This window comes from Cyprinus carpio, chromosome A20, assembly GCF_018340385.1.
Source record: "Cyprinus carpio isolate SPL01 chromosome A20, ASM1834038v1, whole genome shotgun sequence".
NCBI lineage: Eukaryota > Metazoa > Chordata > Actinopteri > Cypriniformes > Cyprinidae > Cyprinus > Cyprinus carpio.
The window spans coordinates 14,255,926-14,276,734 of NC_056591.1; the positions used below are offsets into that span (position 1 = coordinate 14,255,926).

The 20,809-nt window shown below is 40.0% G+C and overlaps 1 protein-coding gene across 1 annotated transcript in view; it reads left to right on the forward strand.

The window, feature by feature from the left end:
• Positions 1–20,809, forward strand: part of LOC109045026 (nesprin-1-like) — a 115,547-nt gene that overhangs the window by 58,330 nt on the left and 36,408 nt on the right. Inside the window, 19 exon segments of the mRNA XM_042778325.1 lie at positions 336–482; positions 594–719; positions 1,183–1,359; positions 1,916–2,181; positions 2,295–4,452; positions 4,561–4,898; positions 5,008–5,152; positions 5,263–5,472; positions 6,377–6,658; positions 6,824–6,839; positions 7,124–7,290; positions 8,185–8,327; positions 10,831–10,970; positions 11,897–12,044; positions 17,165–17,372; positions 18,632–18,766; positions 19,763–19,885; positions 19,963–20,124; positions 20,407–20,607. Of these exon segments, the coding sequence (XP_042634259.1) occupies positions 336–482; positions 594–719; positions 1,183–1,359; positions 1,916–2,181; positions 2,295–4,452; positions 4,561–4,898; positions 5,008–5,152; positions 5,263–5,472; positions 6,377–6,658; positions 6,824–6,839; positions 7,124–7,290; positions 8,185–8,327; positions 10,831–10,970; positions 11,897–12,044; positions 17,165–17,372; positions 18,632–18,766; positions 19,763–19,885; positions 19,963–20,124; positions 20,407–20,607 (5,292 nt within the window).

Here is a 20,809-nt window from a genome sequence, read left to right on the forward strand (position 1 = left end):
TCTGCTCATGGGATTAGGGATGCCAAAGCACTGAACACCTGTCAGATGGGCTTTGCTTTACGTTGACCCGATTTAGCATGGTCAACCGTATGCCACTCATGTCATTTTCTGTTTTGCTCCTCAAATATGTCAGAGTCATGCTGTTCCAGTTTTATACAGCTAAGGACTACTTAAAATACTATTTGAGGTACATCATTGAAATGTTACATTATGAATTGGCTCAGTTATGACTTCTATAACTGGTATTTTTCAAATTTTAGCTAATTAAGTTTGGCCACTACATGCAGTGTGGTTATTTTAAGTCTTGAGGCAAATTGTTATGTCTGTTTGTGCAGGTGTATCAGAGTCTGGATCGGGAACTGCAGAAGCATGTAAGCCTGCGTGATACATTGCAACAGTGTCAGACGTGGCTTTCAAATGTACAAGAGGAGATACAGATTTCTCCACATGCACCACACTGCCTACAGGAGGCGCTAGCACAGGTATACATTTTTATGTTGCTTTGTGCATGTACACAAAAGTGGCACAATGAAGTATAAGAAAGCCAGTCTCTATCATCAATTATTCTGGGGGTCTCTTAAATATTCCATCAGATGAAGCAGGATCGAACTCTGCAGGAACAGGCTAGTACCTATTTGCAGCTGGTGTGCTCCACCTGTGATCTTTCTGATGAGAAAGTACGAGAGACAGCTGCTGAGATACAGCAGGTCAAACTTCAGGTGAGTGACTAATAGAATTTTAAGAATACATTCATTCTTCAGGTTTTAGTTGCTTCTTCAACTACAGGCACTTTTATATGGAGGAAAAACTTTGCATTCGCTTGCAGAAACATTTCTCCACTTGCAGCCAATCGCAAAATTGTTGATAGAAATATATTCATCAGTGATTTTATGAGCGATCACAAAGCTTTCCAGGGGAGCACAACACTTTTTGCAAGAAAGCGCAAAGTTTTCTATGCCCCAGGGTTTGATTTTTATTTAGCCTAACAAATAATTTTTTTTTCTCACATAAAACCTGTAAATCTTTTCACAATTTCTACTTTTCAAAAGATGTTTGTGTAGGTTTTATTGATTTAAGATTGTCCCATACTTTTCAATTTTAAAATATGATAATACATCACACAGCCCATATTATTATATTAGGTTGGAAAATGTTTAGAGACACTTATTCTACCCAATGCAGATTGAGGAGAAGATGCTGGAATCTCAAGAACTAGCAGATAACTGGAGAGAGATCAAAGACTTGCGTTCCAACCTTGAGTGTCGTCTTCTTGAGGCTGAACAACTCCTCCAGAGCATGTTAAGGAGGCCAGCTGAGCTCGAGCCAAAGGTTGCTCAGAACCAGCTGGACCAGGCTCAGGTAAGCGACAGCTTTGTGTCCAGATGACAGCCATTTGAAGACAGCAAAATGATTACCAATTTTTATGAAACATGGGTTATATGAGATTTTTGAGAAATACTACAGCAAATTTGTAATTACATCAATACCTTGTGCACAAGTTTTGTACAGTATCTGTTTATTAGTTAATCAAATGCAGTCTATTATGTATTGCTGAAAGCTCTGGTGAGCTTTGCCCTCGCTTACATTTCCTGGCAGGAAGCTTCATTCATTAATAAAGATTTCTCCCCAGATTACTCGTCTGGGTGTAATTATGGATGTGTGAATTGATTTGTCAGTGCCTGTAATAACAGTGTCCAGGCAGACCCCTTCATGTGTGTGTGAAAAATAGCACATATTACCATCCCTGGATGTGTGCTGACAATTGTCAACAATAGATTGAATGAAAACCCCAATTACCTCAAAGCTCACTCTCTGCCAGTGACAGAGGGTGTCATCCAGAGCTGTCCATTTGGTGGGATATCAAATAAATACAGGCAGCATTTATTAATAACACCCCATATTTCATGCCACAAAGGACTTTATCCAGGAGATGCGAGCCAGGCAGGTTGATCTGACCCAGCTGAGAGAGAGCATTAATAGGCTAACGGCTGGTCAGGAGTCCCCTGAGCTTATGGAAGTTGGGCGCCTGCGCTGTGCTTGGCTGGATCTGGGCAGAGAGGCTGCACAGCTGCTGGAACAGAAAGAGGAGGATCTACAGAGGAGCGGGGACTATCATGACTGCATTTGTATGGTGGAGGAGTTATTTGACCAGCTGTCCAAGAAATGGGATCAGTTGGCCAGGCATGCAACATTTCCTTTCAAATTTTGCACAACATATTTATGTTTGATAGTTGCCATGTGTTAATCTTCAGTCATTCTTCTCTTTGTTCACAAAAACACTGAATCTTTTCTAGAGGAGATATTGAAAGCACATCTGAGTGTCTGGATGCCTTAAAGAAGTTATCCACAGACCTGCAGGACCAGAGATGTGTGCTCGATGACCTTAGAAATAATAGGCACGGGATCCTGCCTCGTCTGAGCTTAGAAGAGAGAGACCTGGTTAAGGAGCAGGTGGGTTACCTGGAGCAACGTTGGACCCAGGTGGAATCCCTTGTCCAGCAGAAAATCCAAGATTCAGTGCAGACACTGGAAGAATTGAGTCAAATTGAGGACAATTTGCATGAGTCTCAAGAGTGGGCTGAGCTGCAGAAGCCATCCCTGTCTGAGGTTCTCAAGACCAGCCCCCCTCCAGATTTGGCACAAAGCTTTCTGTTTGATCACTTGAGCTTTTGTGCAGAATTAGAGGCCAAACAGAAGCTTCTGGCAGAAGCTGTGAAAGATGCCAATAGCCTTTCCTCTCGCCTCGGTCTTAATGAAAGGAGGATGCTGCAGACTTTGGTCCAGGAGGCACAGACAGAAGTAGAATCACTTGGAACTAAGGCGGTTCAGTATTGTAAAAGCCTCAGAAAAGTGTTTACAGAACGAACACAGTTCCTACAAGCCCTTGACAGAGCAGCTGAATGGATCAGGAAGCAAGAGCAGAGGGCTCTTGCAGATGATCATGTGGCGCTCCTACCAAATGTACTGCACAAGCAGGTGTCAACTTGTAAGAATTTTACAAGCAGCCTAAGAGCGTATCAGGTGGAGCTTACATCTCTTTGGGTACAGGGAAGAGGATTAGTGAAGGATGCAACTGATGAGGAGAAGAAGGAGACCCTTCAGAAGCTGGAGGAGTTGCAAGTTACCTTCGAGGCTTCCTTGCAGAAGAGCATGGAGCATCTGCAGCATCTGGAGAAAGCACTAGTCATTCGGAAGTACTTTAAGGTGGACCTTGACAGGATCTGCGAGTGGCTAAAACAAGCAGAGGTAGCTACATTTCCAATTATTGACTTGAGTGGGAATGATGAGGAGCTTCAGAACCAGCTGACTGAATACCAACAGCTTCTTGATCATGCTTCAGAGTATGAAAACCTTTTGCTCATCGTCCAAAGGGCAGGACAGGAGATTCTTCCAAACTTAAATGAGGTAGACCACTGCTACCTAGATGAAAAACTCAATGGCCTTCCTCAACAATATAATGACATGCTGTTGTTGATCAGAGAGAAACGCGACAAGATCCAACAAGTGCTTTTGGACCGCAGGGAGTTTAAGTCCCTCATCGATGTCACACGAAAGGCTTTGAAGGAACTTCAGGAGAAATGTGATGGTTTAGAGAAGTCACCCAACCAAAGTCTAGAAGATGGAGAAAGATTGCACAGCAGTTATGAAGATCTCATGAAAGGTCTTGCAAATCTCTTTCAGGGAATGAAAGATCTTAGGGGTAAAACTCAGGATTTCCTTGTCATGGGTCAGCCATACGCTCCTGAAGTCATTGACCAGCTGGTTTATCTCCATGGCAGTCTTTACCAGCAGATTGAATGTAAGATGAAAGAAATAAGGAGAACATTAAAGTTATTAAATGACCATCGAACAGTTATTGAGAAAATGGACTATAGCATTTCTAGATTAAAGGGACAGCTTGGCAAACTAGACTCCAAAGGAGATGAGGAGACAGATGCCATGGAGAGATTATCTACACTACACAACCTAGCAAAATTACTTGAAGAGGTTAGTTCCTATCTAGAGGGTCTCGAAACACAAAATGATGACCTCAACCGGCACTTTGAATCAAAGACCCTTAAGACTCAGGTTATCTTCAGGGAGGAACAACTTCTTACTTTAAAGCAAAAGATTAATACACACATAGAAGAATGTGAGAGAGGTTTTATGGGAAATAAGGATTTTCAAACTGATATTAAAGTATCAATAGACTGGCTCAAGAGTCTTTGGGATCGATTAAGATGTCCATTAATGTTTGAAGAAGCAATTGAGATTGTGGAGGAGGAGGTCAGGTCACTGTCAGCACTTCAAGAAGAAATGAAATCTAGGTTTAGAGTATTAGAATATGTAATTAATGAAAAGAAACAGAAGTACATCAACGATAAAAAGCCATTTCCAAAAATCTTTGAAACCACTTTAATGGATATTCCAGAACTAAAGGATGATCTTCAACAAGCTGTCAACACCAAACAGGTAAGCTATTATTAATTCCTGACAGTTCTCCTATGTTTTCTGACTGAGTAATAAAATACTAAAGGTTAGCTTAATAATGTTTCTTTAAATTGTGATGTGCATCCTCAGGTGGCCTTGCAGTCTATTCTGTCTCTACTCCAAAGATACCACCATTCCTTCCAAACTGTCCAGCAGTGGTTTGAGGACACTGGTGCTCTACTTAAGCAGGCCCTACAAGATGTAGACCTAGAGAAAATTTCAGATTGCCTCAAGGACTTAGAAAATATAACAGGCCGGGAACATTCAGTCAAGGGTACAATGCAAGAAATGCAAGATCTAGTTCCTCAAATGGGTGACTTTTTGAGCCCTACTGCAATGAAGCAAATCCAGCAACATTGTGAGGAGTCTTATCATAAGGGCACAGAGGTCTTTGAGCAGCTAAAACAACATCAAGACAACTTGCAACGGTAATGCTAATGAGGTTTTGATATTTAAATAGATTTACATAAGGCGCACAAGACCCAAACTTGTATCTGCCTGTTGCACTCTTTATTCATCACTGTATTTCTTTGTTAGAAGCATAACTCAGTGGAGATCCTTCCAAGATGAAACAGATAAAGTTATCAGGCAGATGAATGAAGTAGAGAAAAGGATGATGGAGTTCACAACTGCCAGAGCAAACTCTGAACAAGAAGCTGAAGACAAGCTCTGCTTATACCAGGTTTTAATGACTAAGCATGCGTTTTATTGCCTACTTCTTATACATTGACTTTAAATTGGGTGCTGCAGCTCTCTTCTTAATATTTCTTATTTCTTCCCTTTTTTCTACAGAATATTGTGTCAGAAGTTCAGGGTCTTGAAGATGCACTGAACGGACTGAAAGTAAAAGCAGCACAGTTTGTTCAGCCTGCCATAAAAGACACTTCTTCTCGGTCAGTTTGTTCATTGAGCCATCGGTGGACTCGGTTGTTTGGTGTTGCTCGAGCTCAGGTGAAAGCCCTCCAGGACTCTGCATGTAACTGGAGACGCACAAGGGAGAAGGTAGGGAAGCTTCATGGATAGACACTCTCAATTCATTATACTAAGATACTCTTTATATGATTCTCCATTTCTGAGAGTGTAATCAAACGGATGCAATAGTGCAATCAGATACAAAAGTTGATTGAATAAGCAGACAAAATGACATAAAATGATTGATTGTTGCCCGAAATAGTATATTTTTAAGAAAATAAACCGAAGAAAAAAACAAAAAGAGTAAAAGCAGTTATTCTGTAAGCAGTGAGACACTGTAGTAGAGCTGAATAAATCTTGCCTGTGGTTCTATGATCAGACAAGAGCATCAGTTGCCGGCAATGGCCTGAGAATGATGTAATGGTTGGCAATGACAGTATATACAAAAATAGCCCAACATGGAAGTTGCCAGCTCACCACTTTACTCCCATAAATCTCTGCTGCTGTCACAGAAAATGACATCATTGATGGAGGCATACAGTATGCTGTGTAACACACACTCTATGTACCTTTTATGTATCAGATTATACAACATGAATACTTCAATATACAAAAGATAATTGAAGAGACATTGCTATCCAGACATCCATATCAGTAGACTGTCAGCAGTAACTGTTTCTTGTTCGTTTTTGGCAGTGCCACTTATTCTGTGTAGTTTCTTTTTGACCTAAGCCTGTTTCATTATTCAGCTGAGGATATGACAGGTACCTTCATTCATACTTGGAGTTGCTTGCAAGGCAGTATGTAGCACAGAGAGAGTAGAGTTTGTCTTGCTTTTTTAATCTGTTTCATTAATTCATTATTAAGAGTTCCTTGGTGTACTGATAGCTGATCTTTTTGTGACCGCGTTACTGATGTCTGAAACTTATTAGCACATATTACCAGTAGTAGAATCTGTGGTGGAGTAACCAATTCCACATCTCTCTGTGATTAGCTGGAGAAAATGCGAGCTGTCTGTGAGGACCTGCACAGTCGTGTTCCTGACAACATGGTGGAAAAAGCCTCTAGTATGGCAGCCCTACACAGCCTTCTGGAGTACCATGATTCCTTTAGTCGAGAGGGGGAGAGAGAGAGCAGCGCCCGGACCCTCCTCAGACACCATGTGCTCAAACTGTTCCTCCATCCTCATGCAGCTGCATCCACCACAGACAGAAAACACAACCAAGACAATCCATGTCTGCTGGAATTTGAAGAGCATTCAGGAGAATATGACGAAGTATGAATTTCTGTCTGTCTATCTTATCTCTCTGTTCTGTTCGTTCTGTCATTCTGTCTTTTTGTGAAAAAAGTCCAACCATACTTTTCTGTCATTTGCTTTTTACATTTTCTATCATTTGCATAAAGAATAATAATAAGTTTTTGTGCCCTTTTTCTCCCTCAGTTCGTGTGCAGGGCAGGTGTGTTGCTACTAGACAGCAGGTGCAGGTTGAGCTGCGGGAGATGAGAGGAAGTGGTTGAGGGAGTTGGGCCTGCTGAAAGGGCTGGATTCAGGACACCCCAGGGGCTGCTGCTGAGACCCCACTGCAGACTGGATAACCTGCTCACTGGACCTCGGGGGTAAGCAAACCACCTTATACAGTGTAAGAGAGGATGAAGATAGTGCTGGCATTCTAACATCCTACAACCCAGTTTACTTGCTGACTGATAAAATATGGGTATGTGTTTTGTGGGTTTCTGCTAGACGTGCTCATGGAGGCCATGCAGTTCTCACCGCCGCCAACCTTGAGCACGAGTTGCAGATTGCCAGCAGATGAAATACCAGGTCCACAATGCCGACCCTTCCGGTCTTCAGAGATCAGCACCCCGCTGGCAGAGGTTACACTGGCTCTGAGTTCTACAGTAGATCAGGTACCTTCATTCATACTAGGAATGTCACGAATACAAGTACCAAAGTGAATTCTGGTGAAGATTAGGGTAGACATGTAAAAGTTTGATTTGTGTCAAAATGTAAGATCTGTGCAGTAGGCATTCCAATGTAAAATGCAGCCAAATAGGGACCACTCTAATTAGGTTTAAAAGAAAAGGAGATTAGATAATGTTTCTTTATCACTTCCCTATTTATTTCTTTTGTGCTCAGGTGCAGGCACGGGAAAGACGAGGTCCAACATAGCAGAGAGTTAAAGAAGACTTTAACTCCAGACTTCAAGCTATATCACAGAAAAGTCAATCATCTCTTTTGAAACTCAAGCAGAAGGCTGTGGATGTTGAGGAGGCTAAAGAGGAGACAGGGGTAGGAATACAGCACAGTCTTTGGAAGCTGTGGTACTGACTGTGCTGCCTGATTACTGAAATGCACAGTGTAAATGATGACAGAAAGTGTACTTTAGACTGACTTCTGTGCAACCTGATTTCTAAATATATCACGTTGAGTGGAATTAATAACAAGGCAGTGTTATTTTAGGTGTTATGTATTGTATGATTATAGTCTTATTTATAGCTTTAAGTAATTTGTTTTTGTCTTTTTTAATGTTTTTTATATTTATATTAGCTTTATTTTAGTTGTCATTTTAGTACTTCAGCTTATTGTAAATTAGTTGCCAAGGCATTTTTCATTTAAGTATTTTAAGTGTTTGTTTCATCTAATATTTAAATTATTTCAGCTTATTTCAATGCCAAAAAAAGGCAACTTGTAATTTTTTTACAACACTTTGATCTTTGCATAGTTACAACTTAAACATATTTTTCCTCTGCCATCTTTTCTATTTTTCTTTCTCTATTCAGACTCTTTTTGAGGAGGGCTAGAGGAATGTGGGTCGTGCTCTGTCTGAGCTAGATGTGGCAGTGCAGGAGTTTGGTGAGCAAAATCCTCTCCTAGCCAAACAGCTGTGCTCCAGCCTGAGTAAACTGACTGAGCTTCAGTGCTCAGACCAGCAGACTGGCAGAGGGTTAGAGGGACAACATGCCGTTCAGAAGGTCAGCATTGGGGAGAACCATTTGGGTGTGAAAGCAATGATTGGTTTTTGCAGTCCTGTTTGTTGACACTTCATCTTCAAAAATGTGATTATTTTTTTAATTAAAATGCATTCAACAAATTGACCTTTTTCTCTATTTAGGGCAGAACAGACCTTTGAAGAAAATTTAATGAAATGCATTGATGATGTAACTCTCAAACTGGACAGAAAAAGACAGCGACTGTGGTCTCAGCCAACATCATTGGAGTCCAGCCTTTCCAGAGCAATGAGCAAATCCAACACCATCAGGTGGTGACACTCACTTTAGCCAGATCAGATCACAGTTTTCTCAGAATTTTCAGTGGCTGTTGGGGTAGAAATGTAAATGGTTGTTTTGTGATATATCTCAATCGGCCTTATTGCAAGAGTCGGCAAGATCCTCCAAGGAGAGAGTTTGATGGGGCTGGTGGGAGAGGGTGGGAATGCTGGGGGAGGTGGTCCAGACAGATGCTCTCCACCAGCAGGTGGCAGCAGAAGCAACGAGCAGACATGCTGAAGAGCTGCAGCAGAGAGCCAAAACAAGACTCCTGATGCCTACAGGAGACGCAAGCGCCAAGGTTATACACAGCAGCATGTCACAAGTATTATAATGTGAAAAAATAAGAGTATTGCGGGTGGGGCTGTGCATGTGCCCATGGTCTTTTGGCTGTAGTTAATTATTTGTTCTGTGAAGTGTCATTCTAAATAGGGAATTGCGGTAAAGTGCTCACAGTGTCTTCATTTTCAGTTTGTAAATTACATTTATGATGATTTTTCCATGTGTATTCTAATGTCATCTCAGCAAATAAAAAAAAAAAAAAACATTGACTATCAACTGGCTTCAGTTCTGGTCAAGCTTCAAGTGTGCTGTATAGTTAGGTACGACACTGCCATCTAGTGGCCAGTTAGATTAGCAATGTAATTCTTCATAGTTCTGTATCTTCTTTGCTGGACGTAATTTGTTCATTAAATTGCTGTATGCTCATCACACTGCTTTAACTTCACATTGTTTTATAGTTTTATCTTAAACCATACAATCAGAAATGTGCATAAAATGTGTGCCATGTGAATTAATCATTCATAGGAAATGTCTGGCTTAGTGCATGCCCATATCTACAGTATATTAAACTGGCATCTTGCCATGAAGAAACGAGTGGATTAATCATGTGCTTCCATTTTGTATTAGAGAGCAGATGTTATAACTTTTCATTTTAAAATGTAAAGGTTTCAGCCAATGTTTAACTATGAGTAATAATATGACTCACTTTTCAGTTTTTGTGTGTGTAACGGGTATAAGAGATTTCGCAAGATTGGGACTTGTGTATTTTACTTAGACTATCTGTCTCTGAAAATTCTGCAGTCAAATATTTTTTGTATAATCTGTAGTATCTATATGTATATAATCAACTGATGTCCCAGGAAACCAAATTCCTATATATTTGTGCATGTTAGTATTTTTTTTGTTTGTTTGTTTTTGTTTTTTTGGATTCCTCATCCTTGCTCCCTTCTTTTCTGCCTGACTTTGCAAAACTAGGACCACTTATATAGTACACATTTTGCCAAATAGTGCCTGTACTCTGTACTTTATTCACTGTTCGCTGGAGAATTAAATTGATTTGGTTTAAAGCACCACTTTATACAATTTTAGGTCCTCTTGAGCTGCTTGTATTTTGTGGTTTTAAGTCTTGTCATTTAGCAGACATTCTCTGAAGTTAAAGGGCTTTAGTGTCTTGCTCAGGGGCACTGTGGGGATTTAGCAGGGTTATGATCTTCAGTAATTCCTCTTTGTCTGGGTCTCCCACACATGATGGTTAACCTGCAGTCGTGTGACGTGTTGGAATTAGTGGTGCTGTGGACTGAAATGGGCTTTTTCAATTACTCGAAGGCTAGCAAAGCTGATAGCCACACTACCAGTCAAAAATTGCACCAATGCAGGCTTTGTGAGCAGAAGGACGCGGAGAGTTTATTTTAAAAAAAATATTAAAAAATCTTACTGTTCAAAAAGCTTTTAAACTGATAGTGTATATCCAAATAGCACAAGGGGGAGCTAGTGTTTCTGTTAATCAACCAGGAGCGCTATTCTGACAAATGCTGATATATCAATCCCCTAGGGTATCATATAGCATCACTCTTACAGGACTCCTTGTATCATTACCTGCTTTGTTTTTTTTTTAGAATCCTTAGAATTTTTCATTTGTCAGAAATGCGTAAGTATTGGGACCTATCTATTGGTGGAAAGGCAACCTGAAAGAATGTGTTTTGAATTCTTTCTCACGAATTATTATAATTTTTTGCACTTGCGTGTTGAAGTGCGCTCTACTTGTAATACCACACCAGGTGAAAGCATACCCAATGGAATATTGTAATAGAGCAAAGTATACAGATTGTGTCTCTGTAAAGCAGCAAGGATGACATTGAGCTGAACGTAATGATCTTACTGTTGTCCTTCTCTGTTTAGGACCTGGGGGAGACTGGAGAGTGACGTGAAGAGCCTCCATCAGTCCATAGAGAGAGTACAGGAGACTCTGGCCTCCCCTGATCTGGCACGTCTCAGTCTCAGAGAACAGCTGACTCGAAGACCGGTGCAAGCTCGCTCACGTCTAATAATATCTACTAACACATTTCTTCATTCCTCTGATTTATCGTTATACTGTCCGCTACCAAAATGCCCAGTCATAAACATCCTGTACTATTATAACACTCGACAAAAAGAATGGTCTCAATTATAGTTACTTTGCCAAGTTTTGTTTGTTGCCCTCTTTTCCTTCTCTTGTTTCCAGTTAAAAAAAATAGTTTTTTAACGCATACGTATAACAAATAAAACATACGTTTAAGGGGTATCATATAAAAAAGAAAGGAAACAAGGTAAGAAAAATAAACTTAATTCAAGATCTTTTTTAAAAAACAAGGATATTCTTAGATAGTTTTTTGCTGAATGTATAATTGTTTTAAGAATGTTTCAATATTTTTCAAGACCAGAAATCAAGACCGAAATACTAAGGAAAAAAAAAAAAAAAGTAAAAAAATTCAGTGTACTGACAAGAAAATCACATGTGATTGTATCACTGGTACCATCAAACTAATGTTGAATATTTGTTGCTCAGCTCCTGTTGTCAGAGACTGGCGGGTCTCCAGCAGCAGGGGCAGCTATGCGATGTGTCAGAGTGCCCTCCGGCTGCCAGAGGATGTAATTGCAGCATTACCACTATGTGTTACTGCACAAAGTCTGCAACAAGAGAGCAGCACCTCCCAACACCATACCATTCAGGCAGTGCAATATATTACAGGTATCTGCACAACGTTCGCACATATTCTTACGTAACGGTATTGATATTGATTTTTCAGTTTTCAGCTTTCATTTAAACTTTTATGCTGATATGAGCTAACATTTTTAAGTATTCACATTATAAATGGGAAAAAATAAAGCCCCGTCAGTGTACTACATAGGTTATTATAGCACGGACATGGTGCTGTGCAACTGTGGTTTGAATTGGCGCATTTAGAACCTCTTCACATTCCCCCAGGAGGCCATGGTGCAGTATGGAGCAATTACGAACCGGAAGTCAAGAACCTACAGAGACTTATTGAAAGAAGCACCACCCGTGTTATCATGACCCCCGCCCTGTGTGCCACAGGAAACATACAGGAGCTTCAGACACAGATACAACATCAGTGAGGTGAGGAAGGACATCCTTCTTTCATACTTTTATATTTTCACAAATAGGGCTGTGACGATAACCACATTACCGCATAACCGCGGTAATTAGATGCCGACTGCGGTGTTGAGGTCATCACCGTCATCACCGCACTTTTTTATTTGGGAGGGGGCTAGTGAAAGTGTATATAAATGCTTATATCAAAAGCATGGTCACACAAAACAACAGAGAACAAAAACAGTGTTGGATGAAGTAGATTAGACCCCCAGGGGCTGCACGGGTCTCAAATATAGACCCTAGCCAGGTCTTTTTTCCCCTTTTCAAAACACTTTTTTTTGTTTTGTTAAATTTAAGTTTATGTTTTTTAAAGTAATGATCAAGCGGCCAGTGGCAGACAATGAGTTGATCATAGCCTCTGATTTGATCAGTTTAGGCCTTTTAAAATCATCACGACTTGCCTAAAATAGAATCTAAAGATATAAAACAGACCAAGCATATCACAATGTTAGTTTAAAGGTTTAACCTAGATAAATGTGCGCTGTTAGATGCATATCCAATCGTTTGTGCAGAGAGTGGAAGCTGCAGGACAGGCAGGCCCAGGGCTATCACTTGCATTTTTTTCCAACAGTGGAAACAACTTAAAATAAGCAGTCATTTTTGCTCATAAAGGTTAGAGTAATACGTTCATTCCAAACTGTAAAGGTCTACTTTTGTTTGTGTACACTCACAATATCAACAAAAGGTAGTGCTTTTATAAAATAAAGAAAACAAACGCTTTCTGCCGTCTCATCTTGAACAGGAGCACTTCACTGTGATGAAACTAATCTCAGGGAATTGCCTCCACATGCATGATGAAAATATATAGAAATCTTTAAATTACTACTTAAAACAAAATAATTCAAATCGGGAAATATACAGTAAACTCTTTCATTGTGCAATCCGTGCATTTCTCTCTAAAGGCACATCCAATGAGGAGATGGCGAGTGTTTTTTTTTTCATCACCATAAGTGATGGATGTCTAAAATATAAAATAAAAATAGGATAGGTGGCCCCCGATTAAAATTTGTGTTTTATTTTATAATTCTGTACAATTAAAAAATAAACAATTATAATGGCATATATGTAAAAAAAAGCAATTTTGTCTGATATGTGAATATATTTATTAGCCTATTTTTTTTTTTTAAGCCATTACAGCAAATGCTTTAAAAAACAGCTTTTATATATAGCCTGTATCTCAGGTCAGTCTGAGCGCTCATGTACAACGCATAGTGCGTACAGCCATACATCTTGCAGATGCCCACTGTTCCATCCTATGTTCAAGGGGCTGCTGGGAGAAAAAATAAATAAATAAATAAACGGCTTCCTACGCTAAGGGAGAGGGACAGTCCATTAAACATATGGGGGGGGGGGGTATTTTGTGATGTGTGTCCTGATTATTATTAATTACCAGGCTAGTTTCAGTATGTCTTATAAGAATTACTGGCCCAACGAGCCCATCTTTTTCCCCCTTCTCCCTAAACAGCTTATACTACTGTCTCAGCTATTAAAATAGTTCAGTTTTGTATGTAATAGCATAGTGATTATTTCGTTTTGTTTTTTTTAAGTTAATTTAGAAAAACGTTTGGAGCATTTTTTGTTTGTTAAATATAAGTTTTAGTTTTTTTTTAAAGTAACGACCAAACACCAGCAGCAGACAGTGAGCATATTTGATCAATTTAGCCTCCTTCTCAAATCATCAGGACTAGCGTTAAATAAAATCTATAGATATAAAACAGTTCAAGCATATAACAATGTTTAAATGATAAACCTAGATAAATGTGCACTATATCAATAGTTTGTGCAGAGACACTTTGCAGGATATGGAGCCAGCGCGATCACTTGCATTTTTTTCAGTGGATACACTGTCATTTTTTGCTCATAAAGGTAAGAGTAGTACATCATTCGTAACTGTAAAGGGTCTACTTTATTTTGTGGTGCAACTCACAATATCAACAAAACGGTGTGCTTTTATTAAAATAAAGAAAACATACATGATGTGCTTTTCTTCTGTCTTGTCTTTAACAGGAGTACAAAAATGAAACCGAAAAAATCTGCGAATAGAGCCTCACAGACATGACAAATATATCTATAGAAAGCTTTAAATGGCTACTTAATGAAATAAAACAAATGGAAAACAAAAACTCTTTCATTATAATCGTAATCTGTAAGGATGCACTATTTCTCTCTAAAGGCGCGTTTAATGAGATGGGACGAGTCAGGATCAGCCACTCTTTAGACACAGACTCTCAGAAAACACTAGTTTTTATTAGTGAATAATTCAAATATCTCCTTACTATTTCCCCCATCACATGAAACTGTTCAGCTGTGCTGAGGCACACACCAAATCCGTCGAGCCTGCTCTTGACAGGTCCGCGGGCGTAGAATCGTCTTCGTGTTGTTGTGTTCCACCGACTGCGCAGCATGTAATGTTTTGTTTTTATTCAAGCACTGAGGGGAATTTATGGAAGTCTACAATATTAAAATAGAGAAGCCGGGACGTCAAAATAACAGGGTTGAGCGCCACGGCACTCGATGGGTGTTACAAAAATTCGGGAGGGGCCGGCCTGCTCCGTCCTACCAGTCCCCGTGCTGAGAAAATTGCAGGGCTCAGGCTCGATTCCCCTCTTCTTTCGAACAAGTTGCCAAAAATATATGACTATATGCGCTAGGGCTACGAGCCCTCCCTCGGAGAGTGTACGTCAGTGCGGCTGGCAACATCACTCCATTAAGATCTTTCGCTGAAACCAGACAAAGTGAACATGTTGGTTTTTCGTGGCAAGAAAATTCAAAAACCGAAAAAAATATAAAGCAGCAGGACTTCACTTAAGCGGTACCCAGTATTTTATCAATTATTTTCCCTGATGTTCCCTTAATGTTGCGTTTTTAAATAAAACCCGAATAATCAGAAAAAAGCATCTTTTAATGTTCCACTTTAAAAATGTTGTTATAACTGTAGCCTTCGTTAAGTTAAATAATATTAATGGGTAAGTTGCTGTTAAATGATGAAAAACTGTTTCATAATTCCTAGTAAACTCACAAAGATCTTGAAAAACCAAAGTTGAAATAAATTTAATTTAATTTTATTATTGTTAATATAATTTGCTGTTTTTTAATAATAAAGAAGACAGACTGCTTTATTATTATTAATTTGCCATGTTTCATTTACAAGCTGCATGCATTCTTAAGTATTATAATTCCGCTGTGTTAGGGGAGGGGGTTGTGATTAACCCGACAAACTGTAGGTGATTTGTTGTGTCTTCGCACCGAGGTAAGAAAAATCCCATACTGTCACAGGGCCCTATTCACAAATATAGATGAGCTTACGGGCGTCATTTTTTAATTTTTAAAACACTTGGTTCTGTAAATAAGCAGTGGTATCTGTAATGATCATCCCCTTGCGTTGGTGCATCAGTCAGGGAGTCAGTCTCACAATTCACTTGCAGGCCACGTTGTCTAACGCCGACTAGCACTCACCATATTGCTCTTTGCTAGTCACACCTACATTCAGTTGGGAATGAGTCAGGCCATACCCAATTCCTTACCGTACCCTCTTCCCTCAATGGGTGTTAAAAGTACGTTCATTTTCCCTCAATCTGTTTTGTCCCTGAGTAGCAGGCAAAATTCTTTCTTTCTCTGCCACGCCCAGTTTTGCTCTGTTTCTTTACATTGTTCACACACAAAACATCACCACACATGAAGGCGAGTAGGGCTGCGCACAGTTCACCACAATGGTTTTATCGTTTGAATGAAGGAATTGAAACAGCCATACGTATTAATATTATACATTTTAACAGTGTGTTCTGTAAAATATATTTTTCCTTTCTTAAATACTTTTTTTTTTACAGTGAATATTTACTATAGTATATTTCTTATTTTGTTTAATATTTCTATTTAGTAGTAATACAATAATTAATTATTATTCTTTTCCTCTCTGTAGGGTTGTGGAGATAACAATACCAACAGGTTATTGTTTTTTAGAAAAAAGCAATTAATAGTAATATTAAATATATACCAGCACCTTTTTTTTTTGCCACAGTTGTGCAGTCCCTACATACAAGCACAGAGTAAATGTTGGAGTGTTTTTAAATATCCCATTTTTAATCACAATCACAATTCTTTTCAGAAAAATTGCAAATAGATTTTTAGGGCTCTTGCCCAAAATCGAGCAGCCCTAAAGCCAAGATCCAGTTTTAAACAAACAAAATTAAAAAATAAACCTAAACCTGTACAGAATCTAACATCCTCGTGCGTGTTTTATTATTGGTGATCTTGAGTTAGTTCAGTTGGGGGTGGCAAGCGATGTGCTAGTGGCTTTTATCACCCAGGGATATTTTATTCTGCAGAGCAGAGCGCCTGCAGCTGCAGCTTTCTCCCACATGACCTCATTTACCAGAGACTGGACTGTCTGTGTGTTGGGTGTGTGAAAGAATGACAGTTAAAGAGAGAGAAATCTGAGAGGGGACTCCGCAGGCCATACAAAATCTGTAATGTGAAGCCCCCTTCCTTCCCCTCTGTCTCACGCTTGCGCAGACCAGTTCTTTTTGTTTGTCAGAAAAAACACAGCCTTCGGGATTGGTGGAGGAGAGGAAGTGAAGGGAAGGAAGGAAATCCCGCAAGTAAACAGGATCTAGCCGGTGTTTTCTAGCCCCCCTCGCTCCTGAGCTCATATCCTGTTCCCCGACTGGTCTTTGGTGTAGCGTTGTATGAGTGTGAGTTTTGGCCAGTTTCGGAGGGGGGAGGGAGTGTTTCTTCCGCGCTCCACCTCTCTTCTCCCCTCCCACTGTCTCCAGTTGGCCGAGGTCTGTGCCAATCACATTCGCCGTTGCCTGAAGGCTTGGCTTGTCGTCCTTCTCCCACGGTGCTCTGATTGGCTACAAGCTCAAAATGCCTCTGACTGAGTGATTTCTCATCTGTACTGTTTTTTTCTAGTGCAGACAGACAGAGAGGGGGAATTTCTCAGCTCAGCTCGCCGGTGCCGCTCTCTGCATTAACCCCCTTTTCACTCCTCATCAATGGGACTTAATCCAGGACGTATATATTTGGACTTAAACCAACTGCGTGGACCTTGGTGGAATAATAATGTAATGTGTCATTGTGACAGGAACTGGCCCTGAAGATAAAAGGATACCAGGAGCAGATCTCGGCCTTGAACTCCAAGTGTAAGATGTTGACTGTGAAAGCCAAACATGCTACCATGCTTCTGACAGTCAGTGAGGTTGATGGACTCTCCGATGGGTTAGAGGAGCTGGAGGATGAGGAGGAAGAGATGCCCAAACACCCACCAGCACACTCCTCTGTTGTCATGGTGAGTGATTTACACTTACACATGTTAGGGGTGGGCGCGGGTGTGCTCTTTTTTCCTTTCACTGTCAGACAAGCATCCCATGGATCTCTTATTTCTCCCACAGTGTTGTATGTGCCTCTACATTGTGCATCCCTGCTGTTGTTTGTTGCCGGAAAAAGGAAAGGGATGAGGGTGTTAGATGGCCTTGACTTTGTCAACATTAGTTGTCTTTAGTTGGGCCGTACGGTTTCCCTACATTGCATCAGTCATGATCAGGGCTGGATTCCACATTAACCGCCAACAGTTCAGCTCCAGCTGCGTCGCTCAGTCTTTTTACTGACTTACAGAGAAAGGGTTGTAGCTTTGCAGTAGTTTCAGCAGTCATTGTATCTAGATCTAAATTTAGCCTAATGGTGGAGAGCTCCAATGGTTCAGATTACTTAAGTTTATGCAGGCAAGCACAATTCATTATTGTATGCCATCTTATTGTATTTTTACAGTGAGTCTGTGCATAAACTCTGACCTATTTTCTGACCAGTTTCATTCCTTTATCATGATGAGAGGTCTGTGAAGGGCTTAGTCATGGCTACTCATAACAAATGTAGTCTGTCTGTAATTCGGGTGCTGCTTTGCAGGCTCTTATTCAGCTTTTCTGCTTGATCACTACTTCCTGTCAGAATCAAATGGAAATATACGCTATTGGAAGTTTGGGGTCAAAAAATGAAATCTTTTAATGTGCATTCAACTAATCAAAAGTGACAGTAAAGACAATTTTAATTTTACAAAAGATTTCTATTTCTAATAAATGCTGTTCTTTTGAACCTTATATTCATCAAAGAATCCTGAAAAATGTGTCATGGTTTCCACAAAAATATTAAGCATTTGTTATGAAGCATTTGTTTTTTAAACTTTGATAATAAGAAGAAATGTTTCTTGAACACAATTTAGAATATTACAATAATTTCTGAAGGATCATGTGACAGTGTAGACTGGAGTAATGACTGCTGAAAATTCAGCTTTGCGATCACAGGAATACATTACATTTTAAATTGCAATGATATTTCATAATATTACTGTTTACTGTATAAATTGCAGCCTTGATGAGTATGAGAGATTTTTAAAAATTATAACCAGCCCCAAACTTGAATGGTAGTGTTCTTTTTCCAGCACTCTTTATATTCTTCCTCTGATTTGCTTTTTCTTTTGGTGCTTTACTCCTGTTTCACTCTTTATGTACCTTTCTCTTTCTTCGTCTGCCTCTTTGGCTCTTTAATGGTCAGATGACGGCAGGCCGTTGCCATACTCTCCTCTCCCCGGTCACAGAGGAGTCTGGTGAGGAGGGCACCAACAGCGAGGTCTCCTCTCCACCCGCCTGCAGATCGCCCTCACCCGGGCCTAACGCTGAAACCTCTCAGGTACCCTGTGGCTCTAACCCATACCTTGCTAGCACCTGCCAACCTTATCACATTTAATCAACTTATCCCTGATCAGCCACTAACCTAATTTAACTCAGTTTAAAATTAATCAATCACTTTCATACAGTAGCCACTGCTCTGTTCTTGATTTGGATACAAATATTAGTCTGAGGGTTTCCACTGATGGAAATATCTGAAAGAAATGATTCCCTGGAAATGTAGAGGTGTTGTTTGTATTTTTTATATATATATATTTATTTTCAATTTTAACATACTTTCTTCTATCTCATCTTAATATGCAGATACAATTCTAAGTAAGATATCTGTAGGTTGATTTCCTTGAAAAGTGTAAACACTGTGGCTCTTCAGTGAATTTCAGCATTTAAAAATTAATAAAATTTATTCAGACATTTAAATTAATTACTAGCAAAAAAAGACATTTGTTAAATACACACTGATGTTTGTGAATTTGTTAAATACACTGGTGTCTAAGGAAATTAATGTGTTTTATTCATATAGGTACACGTTTTGTAGCACTCTATTCTTCTCCTAGTTTAACAGTGACTTACTTTTGGAGAAATGGGTGAATTTATGTGATGTTAAACCAAAGATCCAAAACATCCCCCCCTCCTCCACCCCGCTGTGGGGCCTCTTTTTAGAATCATACGTGTCCCCCAGTTTCTGTGTCCTGGCACTGGGACTGATTCTGCCGTGACTTCTTTTTCTTTCATAATGTTCATATACACATGTAATGAGCTGTAGTTGACACAGATTTGAACATGGCCTGAGGGAGTGACAAAGATGTTTTGGTTAGCACAGATTCTTTATGTGTTTAAGCTTCTGGAAAAACCCATGGTTAACCATTTGGTGTAATCATGTTACTGAAACCCACATAAGTATCACTACTGTTTTATTGTATTTTAAAAGGACCAGAACAATTTAGTTCATTATAGATGCATGCATGAACACGCTTTCATGATGTAACTTCTTTTGTAGTGTTCAGGGCGAGCTCCTTTAAGCAGAGCTCCACTCCAAGAGCTGTATGACCCCTCCATGGAGTCAGCCGCCTCAGCTAACCTGGACGACCTACAGCGCTCATGGGAGACTTTGAAGAACGTGGTACATATCCATAGATGCTTCTCACATTACCAAATCCAAATTACGTTTTCTGTTGGTTAATATACATTTATTTACAGATCAGTGAGAAACAGAAGAGCCTATATGAAGCTCTGGAGAGGCAGCATTACTATCAGGAGACCCTGCAATCTGTCTCCACAAAGATGGAGTCCATTGAGACCGCACTAAACGAAGGCTTGGAGCCAAGCAAGAGTCCAGAGAGCCAGATGGCCGCCCACCAGGTGAGAGAGACAGAGGATCAGATGAAGCAAGATGACCGCATTAAAGCTAGATCACACAAAAACTCAAGCCTACAGCCGGACTAGTTTTACAAGCCAGAGGACAGGGTTACCCTCTAGATTACCAACTTCTCCTGTGTCTAAAACTAATCTCTTACCTAGAAGTATCTTCATTTCCGTGGCATTTAGCCTTTAATGTAGCTTTACAGTTTACAACTAGAGCAAACTTACTAATTAAACCAGAATTGAATTAAAGCAGTTCCCTGACTGGTGGTTGTTCTTCAGGCTCTGATGGATGAGATCCTAATGCTCCAGGATGAAATCAGTGCACTGCAGGCCTGCTTCTCCCGAGAGCTACAGTTGGATGAGGACAGTTTGGAGGCAGATTCCGGAGACCAGCTGGCCCTGCAGTCAACCCTCACTGTGCTAGGAGAGCGCATGGCCACCATCCACATGAAGGCTTCCGGAAAGCGCCAACTTCTGGAGGTGAGCAGGAATAATAGCATGAAGAGAACTGGAGATGGCTGATAAATAGTAGCAAAAAAAGATTTTGGCATGTTATTTTGATTACTCCTCCTTATACAGACACATGATCACTTAGCATCTTGTCCACGCAAATCATCTATCAGCTTATCATTGCTTAATCTTGTCAAGTTTCATTTACAGACCTGTATCACTTCTGCATGGA